General features: G+C 51.8%; 4 protein-coding genes across 4 annotated transcripts; 2 read left to right on the forward strand and 2 right to left on the reverse strand.

Moving 5' to 3' along the window:
- The first annotated feature begins 641 nt into the window (after positions 1 to 641).
- Positions 642 to 3,279, forward strand: PV05_01226 (uncharacterized protein). Its single transcript, XM_013466194.1, has 3 exons — positions 642 to 1,520; positions 1,581 to 2,087; positions 2,141 to 3,279. The coding sequence occupies exons 1-3, from the start codon at positions 1,475 to 1,477 to the stop codon at positions 2,398 to 2,400; spliced, it is 813 nt and encodes a 270-aa protein (XP_013321648.1). The 5' UTR covers positions 642 to 1,474; the 3' UTR covers positions 2,401 to 3,279.
- Positions 3,245 to 9,863, reverse strand: PV05_01227 (uncharacterized protein). The gene is made up of 3 exons (XM_013466195.1): positions 3,998 to 9,863; positions 3,854 to 3,922; positions 3,245 to 3,766 (listed from the first exon to the last, which is right to left on the reverse strand). Exons 1-3 carry the CDS (start codon positions 9,490 to 9,492, stop codon positions 3,760 to 3,762), a joined length of 5,571 nt encoding a protein of 1,856 aa, XP_013321649.1. The 5' UTR covers positions 9,493 to 9,863; the 3' UTR covers positions 3,245 to 3,759.
- Positions 9,864 to 10,025: 162 nt separating this feature from the next.
- PV05_01228 (uncharacterized protein) lies at positions 10,026 to 11,953 on the reverse strand. Its single transcript, XM_013466196.1, has 2 exons — positions 11,626 to 11,953; positions 10,026 to 11,581 (listed from the first exon to the last, which is right to left on the reverse strand). The coding sequence occupies exons 1-2, from the start codon at positions 11,762 to 11,764 to the stop codon at positions 10,074 to 10,076; spliced, it is 1,647 nt and encodes a 548-aa protein (XP_013321650.1). The 5' UTR covers positions 11,765 to 11,953; the 3' UTR covers positions 10,026 to 10,073.
- An 800-nt stretch (positions 11,954 to 12,753) lies between these two features.
- On the forward strand, positions 12,754 to 14,884 carry PV05_01229 (uncharacterized protein). The gene is made up of 4 exons (XM_013466197.1): positions 12,754 to 13,464; positions 13,521 to 14,056; positions 14,151 to 14,328; positions 14,388 to 14,884. The coding sequence occupies exons 1-4, from the start codon at positions 12,969 to 12,971 to the stop codon at positions 14,690 to 14,692; spliced, it is 1,515 nt and encodes a 504-aa protein (XP_013321651.1). The 5' UTR covers positions 12,754 to 12,968; the 3' UTR covers positions 14,693 to 14,884.
- The last annotated feature ends 1,278 nt before the right edge of the window (positions 14,885 to 16,162 follow it).

The raw sequence follows: 16,162 nt of genomic DNA on the forward strand, positions 1-16,162 counted from the left end.
CTTAACAATGATTGAATCATAGAAGAAGTTGTACCCAACTTGGCTCATCATCATCGGCAGTCTAGCCCTGAGATGGACGGGTGATAGTGAGGTAGCCTCATCATTCGCATCAGGAGGGCAGAACATTCAGGCGTAGAGAGCTTGGCCGATGTATTCAATTCGTTTGGGTGAAAGAGGGAAACATGTTGATCTTGACCTTTGATACGAGTAGCGTATGGTCGACATGAAGCCCCGGCAGTCTGGTTCCGACAGCCATCGGCATGTGTTTGAAGAGAAAATACGAGAGGGCGAGGGGCGAGGGGGGCCACACGACGATCAATTCGTTGATGCCCAACCGGCCCTGAACTGTGATACTGTGGTGTGTGTGGCGTACTCGTAACCCCTTGCGGCCCTGCCGGCCCTACCCTGGAGTGCCTGGTCAGTCGTCCTTAAGGTGAAGTTGTGGACAAGGCACGCAAGGGTTCATGCGCCTTGGTTTCTGACCCGGTGCGGATGGCGGTGATGGCGTTGATTTGTTACCTACCTAGGTACTCGTTGGTGTGCTACCAGTAACTAGGTGGTTAGTACATACTCTCGCTTACAAGCTAGCAGCCTCGTTTCTTCCAGACTTCCTACCACCGTTGCATTTGTGCCTTGCGGACCATGGTTCATCATGGTTTATCATTTCCCTCAAGGATCAACGGGGTCCTTTGTGCACGTTCATCTTGCTACCTGATCACCCGTTGATGCTTTCACCATGCTTCTCTTCCCTTCGCCTCACAGTTGATCCTCTACATACTCGTATGACTATCATCATCGCAAAAGCCTTCTCAAACCCTTGCTGCCCGAATTGTGGGACTCTCTCTCGCTGAACCCTTGTCGCCCACCAGCCTTCCCGAAACTCATTCCCTCACACACCTGTTTCCCATTTTCTTCCACTCCTTTATCAGAATCACACGACCAGGCCAGACCAGACCGGACCATCCATCTTCCTCTTCTCCCTGGGTCTTGCATCTCTCCTGCGCCTGCCTCGGAGTCCACGATCCACGACATCATACCTCGTTTCGAGCGCTGCGCTTTTTTTCTTTCGACAACCACTCTACCTGCAGTTCGACTTCAAACCTCGCCGCGACCTACTCTGTGCCATCCCACGCTTTCTCGCCTCCCATCGCTATCACGTCGAATATTCCGAATACCAGCCTACATCGTAAAATCCCATTTCCGTCCCGACCCAGCTGGCGCATCCCGAGCCCGTGCACGATAAACTTGAACCCCTCTCCTGGCGCGAATTAAAATCCCGAAATCCCAAAAAGACAATTATTCTGTCAACCCTGAACGCCCGACACTGCGTCTGTGCGGCCTCTCCGAGTTTGGGCAGCGCGTTCGTCATCGGAGAATCGACCATATAATAAGCGATACAATCTTCAGTCCCAACCTTCCGTCAGAAACATCGAGCCTAATTCGAGGGGCAAAGCTGCTCTAAGCTCCCACTACCATGGCAGACAAGATATCCATTACCATATGTGGGGATGGTGGCTGTGGTACGTTCTGTTCGCGGGTGAACCATGATCATTCAAATGGCTAATATACTTTGTCCGCAGGTAAATCCTCCATAACCCTGCGCTTGGTGAGGTCGCAATGGACTTCAGAGTACGACCCTACTATCGAAGACTCCTACTCCGTCACTCGAACAGTTGACGGCCTGAACTACTACCTTTCTCTAACCGATACCGCGGGACAAGAAGAATACCGAAGTCTATGGGCGGCCTCCAACCTCCAATCCGATGCTTTCCTTCTCGTCTACGATATCACCAATACTGCATCACTCGAGGGTCTCTCATGGTTTCTCGACATGATTGACATTGAAGCAGAAAACAGAGAAGAAGAAAATAGCAGGTTGCTAAGAGAGAAGGGCCCCAAGGTTCGAGGGCGAAGAGAACAAGGGTGGAAGTTCCCTCCTATCAAGATCATGGCTGGTAACAAATGCGACCTGAAAGATGCCCGGGTCGTCAGTAGTAAGGTCGGATGGGAGTATGCTAAGAGCAAGGGTTGTGGTTTCATGGAGACCAGTGCAAGAGAGATGGTCAATATTGAAGAGACTTTTGCTTGTATGCATAGTCCTTTTCTTTCTTTCTTGACATGTGCTAACCCCTCTCCACAGTGATTGTACGCAGAGTCGTCGAAGCTAGAAGACAGGAAGGCGCGGGTCCCCAGAACTACCCTCAATATACTCCCTTCGGTTCCAAAGGGCATACCCCCAACGTCAGTGGTGCCGGCACTTCTGCATATCAAATGCCCACCTCTATGCAGCCAAACCAACAGCCGATCAACCCCAACCCTGTGTCCATGAACGAGAAATCCGGATTCGATGACGACAACGGAAGCAGACCTTGGTGGAAGAAGATGTTCTGTTGTGGCTGAGGCCGGTTTATTGTCAAGTTATAGTGTACAATACGGTGGTTGTCTGCATATTTCGACATCGACATCGACCTCGATTCGGATGAGGCTCTGTGACTATATCTGATAAGAGGAGGATACTGTCTGCCTACAGTCGCAGTCAGACACCTTGCCAGGATGACCCCTGGCCCCAAGGAGTGCGCTTGTGCAACTTGTTTTCGGGCCATCGCATGCACGACATGCATGCATCCTGCCGTGAAGGATCCTCACGGTGCTGATCCGGATCTTTGATCCCTTGAGTGACCAAGTTGTTCACTCAGTGAAAGCGGCAATTACAAGCTCCGCGCCTCCGGCTGGTCTCGATCTCACTCAAATCGCCGAGTCGACCGTACAGCTCTCCAAAGAACAGAAGACAACTTGACCTTTAAGTCTCGCACCGTGGAAGTCTGATGTTTCATATATCAACACATTAACGATCATTTGTACTATTCATGAGCGACATACATTTCTGTATGGTATAAAAGGTACAATCGACAGAAAATCGGTGCCGCAAGGCCAAAAGTGGAAATCCTACCTGTACACCATCGTTGGCTGTATTCATTCGGCAAGATAGTGGTTGACAGAAGGATTAGGAGTATGAACTGTACATTTGACGCAATACTATGTGGTCCATGATCAGATGTAAGAAATGGAGAAACGTTGTCCATATAGGTATCTTTCGAACATACACCGTACATGGACTAACCAGGCAGTGACGACAATGATTCTCGTCGAGTGGCCGTCGTCGGTATCCAGTCAGACTTACGCCGTCGCCTAGTACAGGATCTCAGTTCGCAAGCTGGACGACCGATGTACTCTGGTAAGAAAGATCCGACAATGAAGAATATACAGATACCTAATGATATGCCCTACACGAAATATACGCTGTCGGTGTGCGTGTATATCGACCACCCCCTCCAAAAAAACCCAAAGCGAGATCGATGCGTTCCTGTTCTCGCCCAAATGCAGAGACCACGCAATAATACGTACACGCGCGGCAACCGAAAAGGAATATGGACTATGCTCGCTCTTGCTCCTATTCTTTCTTGTTCTAGGTCGGCCGTGACAAAAACAATGAAAAACTCCCATCGATCTGCATCTGAACCGGACCCCCGACTCGACTCTGGTTCTCTTCTCCCACTGGCCCAATCATCACCCACGATGCTGAACGTAACTCTTTAAACAAACACGACCTTCTCCCTGCGAAATTCCTGTTGCGAACTGCTCGTTGCGTCGTCGATGAGGATGTATGTGGTATGCATTAGACTTTATTGCAACGTATGCTGTGCTGCATGCAATGCTCTGTGCCACCTCGTCGTGCGGGCTGATATTGTTGCTGATCGATCAGATACTGCGAGATTAAAGCTTGTCAGCAAACCCCTTTTCCCCCGGAGCCGCACCAAAGGCGGTACAAAATCGAGTCAAGGACAGCACTTACTAGATTTCAATCGGGCTGATCTGGTCGAAAGGAAACAACCAATTACTTCCAGCCTCGACTTTCTCCAACCTAAAACGCGCACATCATGTCAGCGAAATCTGCAACCCCATCTCAATCTTCGGCAGGTATCAATGGATGTCTTACCAATCATAAGGCCAGATGACCAGATGCCCTTGCACACAACCCAACAACTCCTCCGCCTCCTCGACGCTGAGAATGTCATCGCTCGCGCTGAATTCGCGCCTACTAGACCTAGTAGTAGCTCTCCGTCGTCTGCGCGTCGTGCCCGCGCCTCCAGCCGCCGCAGCAGCAACATTATGGTTCATGGCGTCCGAGTATCCGACAAATGGACCGCTCGCAGCCGGAGGCGTTCCGTTGACCGACAACTTCTCCTTTTCCACTGCCGTTGCTGTGCTCGGGCTCCCATCGGCCACATCATTGCCTAGACTGTCCTCGTCAATTTCACCAATACCCTCTTCATTGAGCGTGGACCCTTCGTGTACAGTCGGCAACCCGGCTTTCTCCTCAGTCAAGGTCTCCTGCCTATGGAGGGTCGGCTTTCCTTGTCCTTGTCGATCTGCCTGAGCCTGATTCGCTTCAACAGCCCATCGACGAAGCTCGGCTTTCTCGGCATTTGCCTGCTCTGTCTTGGTCTTTTCCCCAAGGGCGCCCTTGACGATATCCTTGAGATCGGTGGACTTCTTCTCGAGGTCTTTCGGCACATCAGTAAGGGCTTTGAGCTGCAAGGCACCTGGTGTTTTACTGCTGATACCTGCACCTGGCGGGCCAGTCCTTGAGTCCGACCCCGATCGAGCCGGATGAGCGATCTTATCCTCCATCGAGCCCTCGATACCCTGAAGCTGATCGAATCTGTGCTCATACGCCACGTATTGATGGTAATCATCCCAATTCCGAACTTGGTTGTCAGGCATACACCGGAAGACGCTGCGATAGATCTTGGTGTTGTTCTCCGCAACGGCGTGCCATGTATCGTACAAGAAAGCGTCATGAATAGGATCCAGCATGCAGTCACGATCGACAAGCGGCCGCTTTAGCTCGTTCATTAGGGGATGGTGACCGCGAACCGAGTCTCTCGAGGTCGTCTTCACGAGCGGAGGCCCGCCGATATCAGAATCATCCTCTTGCGGCAGCGCAGGCAATTGCGACAACATGGGCAGACCGAGTTCTTCAGTATTCATTCGCGCCACTGATGGCCTGGGAGGGAGTGGTGGCTCAGGTGCTTCCAATTTGGCCACATATGATGGGAGGCGAAGTTCTTCACCATGCATCCTTGGGCGTTGGAGAGTGGTCTTGCCTTCTGCGTCGAGGTTCGATATCAAGACTTCCTTGTTGCCTTTGACCAACACGGTATCTCTGCCTAGGCCGGAGCCGTCAGCATTATGGTCTTCCATGTGATCGAAACCGCGTCCATCGACGTCCTGTCTGTGCTGAGCATTCCCGGTCACGCGCGAGTCTTCTGTCAGTTTCCGATTGGCCTTGAGATTAGGGTTGTCCGCTTGCTCCCAGTCCACATCGTGGTTGAAACTCATCAGCTCTTCGGATCGTTGCAGTAATTCTTCTCGCATTTCGCGCACCTGGATAGTGCTATCAAGGGGACCTAACACGTCGTACTGCTCTGACCCTGGACTATGGAGTGTATCGCTAGGGGACTGGGGCCGCGCGGAGTTTCCAGAATCCTCAAATTTATGGTGTTCTGCTTCCATGGCTTGTGCTTCTTCCATGATCTTGTCCACGTCGAGGCCGAGATGTTCGCGCATCAATCGCAACCGAAGGGTGTGAGGAAATCGGCCAACCTGATATGGCTGGCCGTTCATCTTTGACCAAACCATGTCGGTGTCTCGAACAACCGACGCACATTCTGAGTCGCGATTACCGAGCATTGACCGCTCGTTGATGTTCGCAGAGCCGATCAGAGCGACTCTGTCGTCCACGATCATACATTTAGCGTGAATGTATAGCTGTTCGGTGACCAGCGTTTGTCTAGGGCCGAGGCGACCCCATTGACGCAAGCTGTAGAACTGAATATAGTCTTCTGGCTCAATCCCAATGGCTTTCAAGCGACCAAAGATTGATGAGTCTCCACGGCAGATGCTGCGATATTGATACTGCATAATCAATCGTACACTCGTGCCCCCTTCTTGTTCAACAGTATTCTGGAAGCCAGGAATGAGAGGAATAATAATAACAGCTTTCCATGCTTCATCATTCTTGGAAGCCCGAGTAATACGCTCAACAAGAGCGTCGCCGATCTTATTGTGGACGATTGTACTTTCTGTCTCGCAGCTCGAGATAAAGAACTGATTTTCCATGTAGACAAAATGCTCGGACTCCTCGATAAGCTTGACGTAAGCATTCATGATACTGTGTTCGGTCTTGTCGGGGGTACCCATCGACCAGGGTCCAGCAGAGCGAAGTATCTGGACCTCGCATGTACCGTCAAGGCCAAGCGCTTCCAATTCGGCAGCATTGAAGTCTGGAGGAGGTAGGAGGAACGGCGTTGGTCGCGTAGGTTTCCGCTGTCTCAGGATGTAGTTCCACCTCTGGACGAAATGACGGGTCAGATCTCGCGCAGGTTGGCCGACAACTTGCATGGATATATCGTGCCAAGGCATTCTAGCAATCCTGGAGCGATCATACATCTCTTCATAGGGCTTGTTGAGCGCATAAAAGTCCTGAACACGTGGATTGGAATAATCCTTGCCCGGCCACAATTGACAGTGATCAGCATCCTTAGGATGATCACCTAGTTCAAACCCCGTAGGTTTGTCGTCAACGAGCGTGTGCTGAGGAGTATCCCATCTGCCAAAACACAAATCAATGCCACCAACAAAAGCGAGAGTGTGGTCAACGATGCACAACTTTTCGTGATGTGCCCAGAAGAAGGTGTTTTGTCGAAATTGGTTGGGTGATCGTTGTACGAAGACATTCGGGTGTAGGTCGAGGAGAGAAAACTTGGTGTACTGCGAGTCGATTGGAATAGCCGACTCAATGTTTCGATAGACGATGACGAAGATCTTGACGCCTTCCTCGGCCTTTCTCTTCAGTAATCGATCGAGACGCCATTTCTGGCTAATAGCCGGAGGACGTCTCATGTAGAGCTCAGGACTCAGCCACCAGTCATGAATGTAGATCACATCCTTGGCTTGATTGAGAGCTCTGGAAACAACCCACATATGATCTCTTCCATCTACCAGCCATTGAGCAAAGCAGTTTGGTCTTACTGGTGCGAAGCTGTCGAAGCGGTTGTTCTTGGCCCAAGGCGAAATGTCAATCATCTTACGGATGGACTCCTCAAATTGATGCAGTTGTTTATCATTCCTGGCCAGAAGTTTGAGTTTCCTCTCCGAATTTACCAGCTTCAGTCGATGGTGCTGGGGATGTCTTGCAGATTCTCTGGCAGCCTCAGCCAATTCCTTGGCTCCTCGCTGTTCTCCCGATCTCGGCTTGGTCGACTGTATGCGAAAGTCTGAATCGAAAAGAAACACATCGTAGATATGCATCTCCTCTGGTGAATCTACGCAAACAACATAGCTATGCCGGACCAAGAACCATTTCGGGGCGTGCCGACGCACAACATTGTGGGGTGTCAATGCTTTTCTGAAATCGAGGCCTTTGGCAGAACGTATCAGAAGGAAGCCTTCTTTGCCATGGTAGCTTCCTTCTGAGGCAAGTCGCATTCCGAGCGCCGAAATCTCTAGGAATTTGCAGAGTCGATTGCTCTCCGGACGGAAGAGCATGAAGTTGAGCATTTTTTGCAGATACTGTTCCAGTTTCCTGCGTTGTCGGTTGGCGAACCGGATGTCTCGTTGAGCGCCACCAGGAGTATCTGGGAGACCGGCTATACTTGACTTACGTCGACTTGAGATCAATCCGGGACGGAGCTGTGGCCTTGTGCCTGGCCTCTCGGTATCTGTCCCAGTGCCAGCGTCGTTTTCGTTGGCATTATCTTCATCTTCTTCCTCTTCATCGTCCAGGCCTCGGAAGGTCTTTGCGTATGGGAATGCACTCCGAGGGAATTTTGGCAATTTTGTGGTTTGATCACCTCGGCCTCTGAGCTTTTCAGAACTGTAGTGCAGCTTGTACTTCACATGCAAATTCACAAAATCACCTAGAGAACGTCTCACAACCCACTTCATTCTGTTGATGCCGTTCCCGTACTCCAGTTCGATTCTGAAGATCAGGTGCCGATCCGTCGCTTTGTCTCCTGTCTCTTTGTAACTAGCAACCTCGCTATCTGTGATCTGCACTTTGAGCTGTTCGAGGAGCACGGGTATTCTGCGGTGATCGTGCTCGTCCCTTTGAAACATACTCGCAAGCATGAGCGCAGCAGGAGTTCCGGCGGCAAGTTCTGCTAGGAGTTCGGCAGACTTCTCGTGATCAGGTGTGCGTTCCTTCTTCTTGCTCTGGCCGAGAAGGCGAAGACTATTCTTTAATTGCCTCCATTTCTGGGCACTCAATGTCGAACCACGTTCTGTCATCAGTTTCCGCCGAGACGGTGTCTTGGGTGTCTGGCCTTCGCTCCCACCCCCTTCCCGGGTGGAGCTGACATTGGCGAAGCTCAACAATGTCAACGGCCTTCGATGAGCGTCAGGCGAGGCCTCACTAGGTTTCCTCTGTCCTCCATGACTGAGCCCGCGTAGAGGGTGCCGAGGCGTCCAGCCACTGCCAATCGCTAATTGCTTCCGTCCTTCGTCTTCGGACATGCCCTGGTGTTCAGGAGCAAGATCTGTATCGGTGGCTCTCCTCGCAAGCGTTTGGGGATATCGATCACTGTCAGAGTTTAGAGGAGCACTTGAAAATCCAGCGCGCATGAGACTATGTGGTGACGAGGGTGCAGTCTCGATCTCACCCAAATGACGCATCCTGCGGCGTCGCTTTCGAGTCATTGGTCGATTGCCAAAATTTTCTGTTGCACTTTCCTCTGCGTCTGCGTCTGCATCGGCTTCAACACCACTATCCTCCTCCAAGGTTGCAGCTAGCCCTGGCTCATTGCGAGTCGATTGACCGGACAATTGGCCCTCGTATTCCCTGCCGTCCATAGAACGCGCACTCAGCGACAGAGCACTTGCAGTCCGACTGTGATTGAAACCCTGTGGAATCGCCAACGCCCTTAGCCTAGCATACAACGATTGGGGCTTCTCCTGATCTGAACTGTCTCCATTGGTAACCGGTGGCGTGCTTTGACCGCTGGTATGGTGACCAATCTCTTGGGTATCTCTCGAAAATTGTACACTCTTTCTTCCTGCTGTAGGTGTCCCGATGCCGTTGACTGCACTATCCGACTCCGCTGCATCTTTCCCACTTGGTGCTTGCTCGCTCGTTCGTGTACTTGCGAGGTTCAAGCCAGAACCTAGTGGCTTCTTTAATAGCCCAGGAGCTTTCGCGGCCGCAGCGGATGGTGTCAGCTTGTCGGGTGATGTGTCTCTCGGAGTGGCGCTCGCCGATCGGCCGTTTCCGTTCGTCAACGCTTCGTGCGAAGAGTCCATTGTCTCCATGGCCGGTCCCGGACCGCCATTGACCCTGCCATTGGGTAAAGTGGTGTCGAAATGTGCGCTGCTATGTGACATGCTCGAAGTCCCAGCCTCAAGGGTTACCGGGTTCCGGGCTGTCTCCGCCATAACGTTGGCTGAGCAGGAAGAAGAGCAAGACAGGCACCGCTGACCGACGGTCCTACCGGCGTGCCGGCTACCGGCTAGATGCAGATATGTCCCACCATCGATATTGTGTAGTCCGCCTCTTGATGAGGTTCTTCCTGGTACAGCACTGAAGAAAGGAGCGTTCAAGCGATCGTAGTGGTCTCGGAGTTTCGTTTACGTGGAAGGAAAGACTCGTAGCAGTTCTGGGTGACGTTGATGGTCTAGGTGTACCTATGCACAGCTCAAGGGGCCTGTTGCAGGTTGATCAGTCTCCGCAGAGAAAAGCAATAGTAAAGGTGTTATGGGCTTGCTGAGTGAATGTCTTCTAAGCAGAGGGATGTCGTGGATGTCCCTGTGCAAGCATGCAAGTGGAGTTCGATTCTCCATCGACAACATTCAAGATTACTGTACGCCTCGGAGTCCGCCAAGGCGCCATTCATGCGCGTGCATCATCTGGACAATCCCTACGGACGCCAGCAATCTACGGGGTTCTGTGGGTTAATGAAAGATTGACACAGGTTACAACAGGTCCTCGAATGATCATTGCATTACAATACGCCTGCTCACTTCGTTGGCTCACTGGCATAGTGCTGCCACCAGACCCCCATGCATGCTGCTACCACCAGGTCACACATCTTCAAACCCTCGTCCTCTATGATGAGCTTTCCCAGTTTAGCACTATGACCCTTGAATCCACCACCAGCTTTTTCGCGGCCCAGTCCAAGGTCCAGTCGACCTTCTTCCTCAGGCCACTGCTCCTGGTAGACAGAATGCCTTTGCGTCGGATTTGTCGATGGAACCTCGCCGCTGCTTTCGCTGTGGGACAACTGCGTTCGAGTCCTGTGTGAAAAGACTTGAAAACTTCGCCTCCATTGCTCTTTGTTCGTCGGCATCCCGGGACGGCCTACCGCTGAATTTGCTGATGATTGTGCCGCCTCACCAGTCTGCTTATTAGCGTCTTTGGGCCTCAGGATAGACCATGCGAGGTTGAAACGTAGTTCTGCAATATCCGCTGCAATTGCAGGTATCGACACGTTGGCGGATGGCAGAGTGTGGCGACATCTTAGACTCTTCCCATCCAAACCATTGCTGAAGGAACACAAACCCTGCCACGGCGAGGTGAACGAGTAAGCATGACGTGGCTTCTTAGTGTTCGCATTGATTGTGTTGGCAAAGAACTCGGACGAATTGCTCCTTTGCCTGGTCTTGGGGGCGATTTCGTTGTTGGGTAATAGCACATAGTCCACGTTTCTGCTAAAGCATTGACCTGCCGGACTTTCCAACTGAGCAAATTTGGTGTAGCCAGGAGAGTTGAGCTCAATCTCGAATTTTCCCAGGCGTTTGTCCCTTAGTGTAGTGTTTCTGTGAATCAAGCTGCCCACATTCCATTGAGTACCCGAGGCAGGATCTCTTCGAATCAAAGTGATGCGTGTTGTGTCGCCGGAAGCAGTACTAGCCCCCTTCTCCTGACCGTCAGTGGGAGACTGTGTTCCCCAGACTCCCCTCGAAGTAGTAATTGGATGAGGAGAGATAGGGCCGGCCTCTACTGGCGACGCTGATTGTACCGGCTTCCTTGTCAGACTGAATTGATTCTGGGAGCCATCAACGGATCCTCGCCGATCTGCCTCCGGCTGGGCAGACGTGCAAGACGATGTGTCCAAACTTAGGAGCGCCGGCATTGGTCGAGCACCTACTGGTTTCCGTTGCATGCCAGCTTGTTTCGTGGTTTCTGCCGAAGAGAACCTGAGATTAGCGCCGCGGGCAAGGTGACGCTCCACCTGAGTTCCATCGTTCGACCCTGGGAGCGGAGGCTGATAGTGTGGGTAACTCTTTGGAGGTGTTGGAGGCCTTTGGGAGGCTGGATAATTTGCGTAAGGCGTGGGAGGAAGAGGCTTCCTTTGGATGGGTGAGACATTAGTGTTCTGATTTTGGGCGAGCCTTGTGGCCTCCAACGAATCTCTCAGATTTTGATCCTCCGGTCGTTCCACGTGGAGGAAGTATAGACTCGACCGGACAGCCTCGATACTTATGGAGGCCTTCGTAGGGGGCTTGAGCGGCGTGAGAAAGACATCTATTCAACTTAACATAATTCCTGCTCTTGCACGGCTCTCTCACCTTTGCTGCCTGGGACTCGGACGATGTAGAGCACGAGAGGTTCGTGGACTTGGTGCGTAGGATTTCGCGGGTACTGGGGAGGGTTCGAGAGAAGGGCATTGAGGGAGGATATCGACTGTGCATGGACAGGCGTACTCATGTGTGAACTTTCGAGGTCAATTGAAAGGATCCAAGAGCACGATGCGTACGTCGTCGGTGGAGGAAAATTGATAGGTGCAAGGTGTCAGTCACCAGTACTAGCATGCAGACTTATCCCAAGGCTTGTATTCTCAATCATTATGGATGATGCCTGATTGAAAGCATGTCATTGTGTCGATGAAGAGGAAACCGTGGGTGTTGTTGATTCGCAAGACAAACCTTGGAAAGGCTGCCCTATTGATATTGGCCCAAAATAGGCATCGGGCCTCATGCGCCCCAGAAGTCGTAATGCAACGCCACTCCACAAGCCTATAAAGAGTTCAACGCACGTGAATCCGACAAACCCACAAAGATGGGCCCTCATGATGCCTGGTGCGCCCACAATGATGCCCCCAACTAGGGACTTATGGCACCTTCGCCCTTATCCATTCTACAGATGATGGAATTGCAGCAACTCCTCTACTGTGTAGCCAAGGCATCAAGGGCGTGTCCGAACTCAGATGACAATATTGCCCAGAGGCATTGGACCTGCCGGCAACATATACCCTCGTAGGTATCTATTTGTGTCGATGGCGACGCTCTTTCATTCCATCTCTAGACAGCACTCATATCTCGAACCTCCGCGAACCCCAGACGTGGAGTGCACTAACTTAGTAACTACTTGTACCACACACGACCACGGTACTTGTACTACGAGCTACGCTTTCTCTCTATCGCACCCAGGTGGTGAAAGGCTACTCGTGGCCTAATGCACGCTGATAACGCTCTGCAAGCGGATTCCCTGATCCATGATCGCCATCCGCCAGTGTCGATCTCCATTCAACCAGCCAAAGAAGCACTGACTTTGACAGCCATGTTTTCTGGGCCAGCGTCATTTGGCACTGATGATCCGACTTGCTTGACCCGAGCCCAAGGGTCAAAGCACGGACTTCATACATGAACTGAAATGTTGCAGCCCAGATATACTTCGAAATCATACCATATTTCATCCCGTGCTCATCAAGGATTCACAACGCAGATACATATTGTGATCGTGTGTCACCTCTGTGCTCGGTAAAGCACGGTCTGTGGCCGTTGATCTTAGGTTACATTAGTCGCACACTCACTTAACGGACATTGTCCGTGTGCAGTTGTTAAATCTCTGAAGGTGCACGGAGTCCCTTTCTGTATCGGCGAACAAATCCATCAACAGAGAGCGACGGGCAATGGCTACCAGCAACGATTCCAGCCCTACTCGACGAGGCGACATGTCTATTGATGAGAAAGCAATCGAACGGCGGGAGGAAGATCCTGTCATCATTCCCAAGGATATCGAGGCTCTGCCTGAGATCGACCATGCCGCCGAAGCTCGTCTCATACGAAAACTCGACCTCTACATCATCCCACCGACAATGTTGCTCTATCTGTTCTCTTTCCTGGACCGTGTCAACATCGGCAATGCCAGATTGTACGGGTTCGAAGAGGACCTGGGGATAACCAGCACTCAGTATTCGACCGCTGTGAGCTTATTGTTTGTCACTTACGTTCTGTGCGAAACGCCCAGCAACCTTATCATCAGGAGATTGCGACCTTCTCGCTACATCGCTTTTATCACAACTTGCTGGGGGATCGTTGCAACCCTTTCGGGTCTTGTTCAGAATTATGGAGGTTTGATCGCTTGCAGGCTCATCCTAGGAGCCTTGGAAGCAGGCCTTTTCCCGGGTAAGGATTCTATCGAGCAACGCCATGAGCTAACAAGTGATCTGATATCGTGCTAGGTATGACTCTATACTTGACTGTTTTCTATACCAAGCGACAACTCGCCTTGAGAGTCGGCTATCTCTTTGTGTCTGCTGCCATTGCCGGCAGCGTGGGTGGCTTGCTCGCCTACGGTATCGGCTTTATGGACGGGGTACAAGGCTACAGAGGCTGGAGGTGGATCTTCATCATTGAGGGACTTCCAAGCTTTGTGTTGGGCATCGCCGTGTACTTCTGGCTGGCCGATGATCCTGAGACAGCGTACTACCTTTCTCCCGAAGAGCGACAACTCATGATAACCCAGAAACGGCGTCACGTTGGCCACACAGCGTCCGGCGACTTGCTGCACAAGAAAGATGTGTACAAAGCGTTCAAGGACTGGAAGGTCTGGATGTTCGCCGCGGGACAGTTCGGCGTTGATACTGTCCTTTACGGCTACTCTACTTTCTTGCCGACGATAATCAAAGGCCTGGGCAAGTGGTCCACGGCCGAAGTCCAAGCACTCACCGTGCCATGCTATGCGTTGGGGGCGATCACTTACCTCGTCGTGGCCCACGTAAGTATTCTCTTTCCCAAGTCACTGCACCATTCAAGCACAATTCTCTACTTGGCACATGTCTTCACTGTTACCCCTTTCTCACTACATGCAGTTCTCGGACAAATACCAGCGACGCGGTTTGGCGGTTGTGCCCTTCTGTCTCGTCAGCATTGTCGGGTACATTATCTTAATGACTGATGTGAGCTCTGGAGTTCGGTACTTCGGATGTTTCCTGGTCGCCACGGGATTGTATGTTTCTGTTGGTATTCCATTGGCTTGGTTGCCATCCAGTAAGTCTTCATTGCCTGTGAGCTGATAGCGACTGCAGATCGTTGCTAATCCTTAACAGACAACCCTCGTTATGGAGCCAGAGCGGCAGCGTCCGGCGCTCAATTGACTATCGGAAATTGTGCCGGAGTAATGAGTGCGTATCTTTACAAGACTAATGAGGCGCCTCGATACATCCGAGGGCATGCCGTGTCGTTGTCGATGGCAGGTGTAGCCGCCGTCATCTATACCATCATGTCGGTCTATTTCTGGAGTCGAAACAAGAAGAGACAAGCAGGCAAAGAGGATTCTGTCACCAGCGGGAAGACGGAAGAGGAAATTGCGGAAATGGGTGATGAGAACCCAAGATTTGTGTTTACGTACTGATGAGTGAGCCCGTTTGCTCCGGCTTAAAGCTGACTTGCCTCTCCGGTGACTCGGCGCCCTTGCCGTTGAAGGAGGATGAAAGAATGTTCGAGAGATCTGTGTTTACTTCCGGTGGCTCATTAGCGGATTGTATCCGTCCGAGTTGATAAAAGTCAATAGCAGCCCCAATGCATTGCACGAGCCTCATCGGAGCTGGATCTCGTAACACAGTCTTATCAAGAATGAGCTCTACCAGTCTCGAGGCATTTTGTGCTTGTAGTCCATGAGACTGTCGTCAATTTTCGAGATCCGAAAGTGACGTCGACCTGGAATGAATTGCCGAGCATCCTTTCCAAGCGTATTTGATATATTGTGGGGTGCTCACGGGTAAGTCTGTGTCCGTCATCGAGGATAGCATCGCTGATGGCCTCCACAGTAGTGTCATCAACCCAAGTGTCCTAGGTTGACATCACCCGGTTCTGCCAAACTGTGAACGCAAGTAGCCGCTGTCCATGTGGTAGTCTTGATGGTTGGCCATGGAGTCAGTGACGTGTCACAGTACTCACCGGCTCCTTTGGAAATTGTGTCGTGTGTAATTGGACGCTTTGCCTTCGAGCGACCGTCAACGGGGCACATGGAGGTAGCACACTAGCATGATTTGTCCTTACACGCGCCCGAATCGCCCTGCTCCCTGTTGTGAAGAGTACAGTATGAGCCCGGTGAGTGCCCCAGTGGCAGCTTACCACACGAGATCTGGCCTGGAATGGCAGCATCTCGAGGCAGAATCAGACAGAACAGGATGTAACGGGGTCATGGATGGCTTCCGAGCAAATAGCAACACGTAGCGACATGGGGCGCGTTGGCTATAAGGCAGTCGTCTGAATCCTGCGATGATGCCTGTCTCTTCCTGGCCACGACTCCTGAAAGTCCCTACCGGTCTCGTCTTCTTTCTGCCAACCTGTTCTCAGGCATATGCATGCTACGGCATTTCACAGCACTGATCAGTCGTTCCAGAGGACGCAATTGGTGGAGGGGCGCTCTTGACAATCTTTAGTCGGATTCTCACGGCTCAGACGCCCAGGATATGTGCTGGCGATCAGGATCTCGATCCGGCTTGATGTGTTCTTGCAGAATCATCCGCGACCAAAGAGATCAATGCTGGGGAGCCAAACCGGTGCACCAGTGGCAAAGATTTTTCCCTTCTTAGTGACAGGGTCCCCATAAGAGAATGATTTAAGCGTCTTGTGATTCGTGAGAGCTGCAGCGGATCCTCGTAGGGGCGCTGGGGCGGCGGAAGCGGATTGGATCTGAGGCACTTTAGGCGGCATGAATGGGCCATTCAACGCGAGAGCCCAGCCCCTTGATTTGGGCCAAACACAAGACAGCCAGGAAGGCCAACACGAGGCAACAGCAGTCGGATAGGGCACAGGCGAGCAGGATTGTGGAGTGTTTTGGATAGCAGCAAGCAGGGTGAGCAGGGGAGCAGGCGAA

This window comes from Exophiala xenobiotica (genome assembly GCF_000835505.1).
Source record: "Exophiala xenobiotica strain CBS 118157 unplaced genomic scaffold supercont1.1, whole genome shotgun sequence".
NCBI lineage: Eukaryota > Fungi > Ascomycota > Eurotiomycetes > Chaetothyriales > Herpotrichiellaceae > Exophiala > Exophiala xenobiotica.

What these genes read in the sequence shown, in the direction of transcription:
- PV05_01226 (XM_013466194.1), top strand. Translation starts at nt 1,475, where the DNA reads ATGGCAGACAAGATATCCATTACCATATGTGGGGATGGTGGCTGTG. An exon ending in ATGTGGGGATGGTGGCTGTG is followed by an intron (nt 1,521 to 1,580) that starts GTACGTTCTGTT and finishes CTTTGTCCGCAG; the next exon opens with GTAAATCCTCCATAACCCTG. An exon ending in TATTGAAGAGACTTTTGCTT is followed by an intron (nt 2,088 to 2,140) that starts GTATGCATAGTC and finishes CCCTCTCCACAG; the next exon opens with TGATTGTACGCAGAGTCGTC.
- PV05_01227 (XM_013466195.1), bottom strand. Translation starts at nt 9,492, where the DNA reads ATGGCGGAGACAGCCCGGAACCCGGTAACCCTTGAGGCTGGGACTTCG. An exon ending in GTCATCTGGCCTTATGATTG is followed by an intron (nt 3,923 to 3,997) that starts GTAAGACATCCA and finishes TGCGCGTTTTAG; the next exon opens with GTTGGAGAAAGTCGAGGCTG.
- PV05_01228 (XM_013466196.1), bottom strand. Translation starts at nt 11,764, where the DNA reads ATGAGTACGCCTGTCCATGCACAGTCGATATCCTCCCTCAATGCCCTT. An exon ending in CCGAGTCCCAGGCAGCAAAG is followed by an intron (nt 11,582 to 11,625) that starts GTGAGAGAGCCG and finishes TAAGTTGAATAG; the next exon opens with ATGTCTTTCTCACGCCGCTC.
- PV05_01229 (XM_013466197.1), top strand. Translation starts at nt 12,969, where the DNA reads ATGGCTACCAGCAACGATTCCAGCCCTACTCGACGAGGCGACATGTCT. An exon ending in GGAAGCAGGCCTTTTCCCGG is followed by an intron (nt 13,465 to 13,520) that starts GTAAGGATTCTA and finishes ATATCGTGCTAG; the next exon opens with GTATGACTCTATACTTGACT. An exon ending in ATTGGCTTGGTTGCCATCCA is followed by an intron (nt 14,329 to 14,387) that starts GTAAGTCTTCAT and finishes AATCCTTAACAG; the next exon opens with ACAACCCTCGTTATGGAGCC.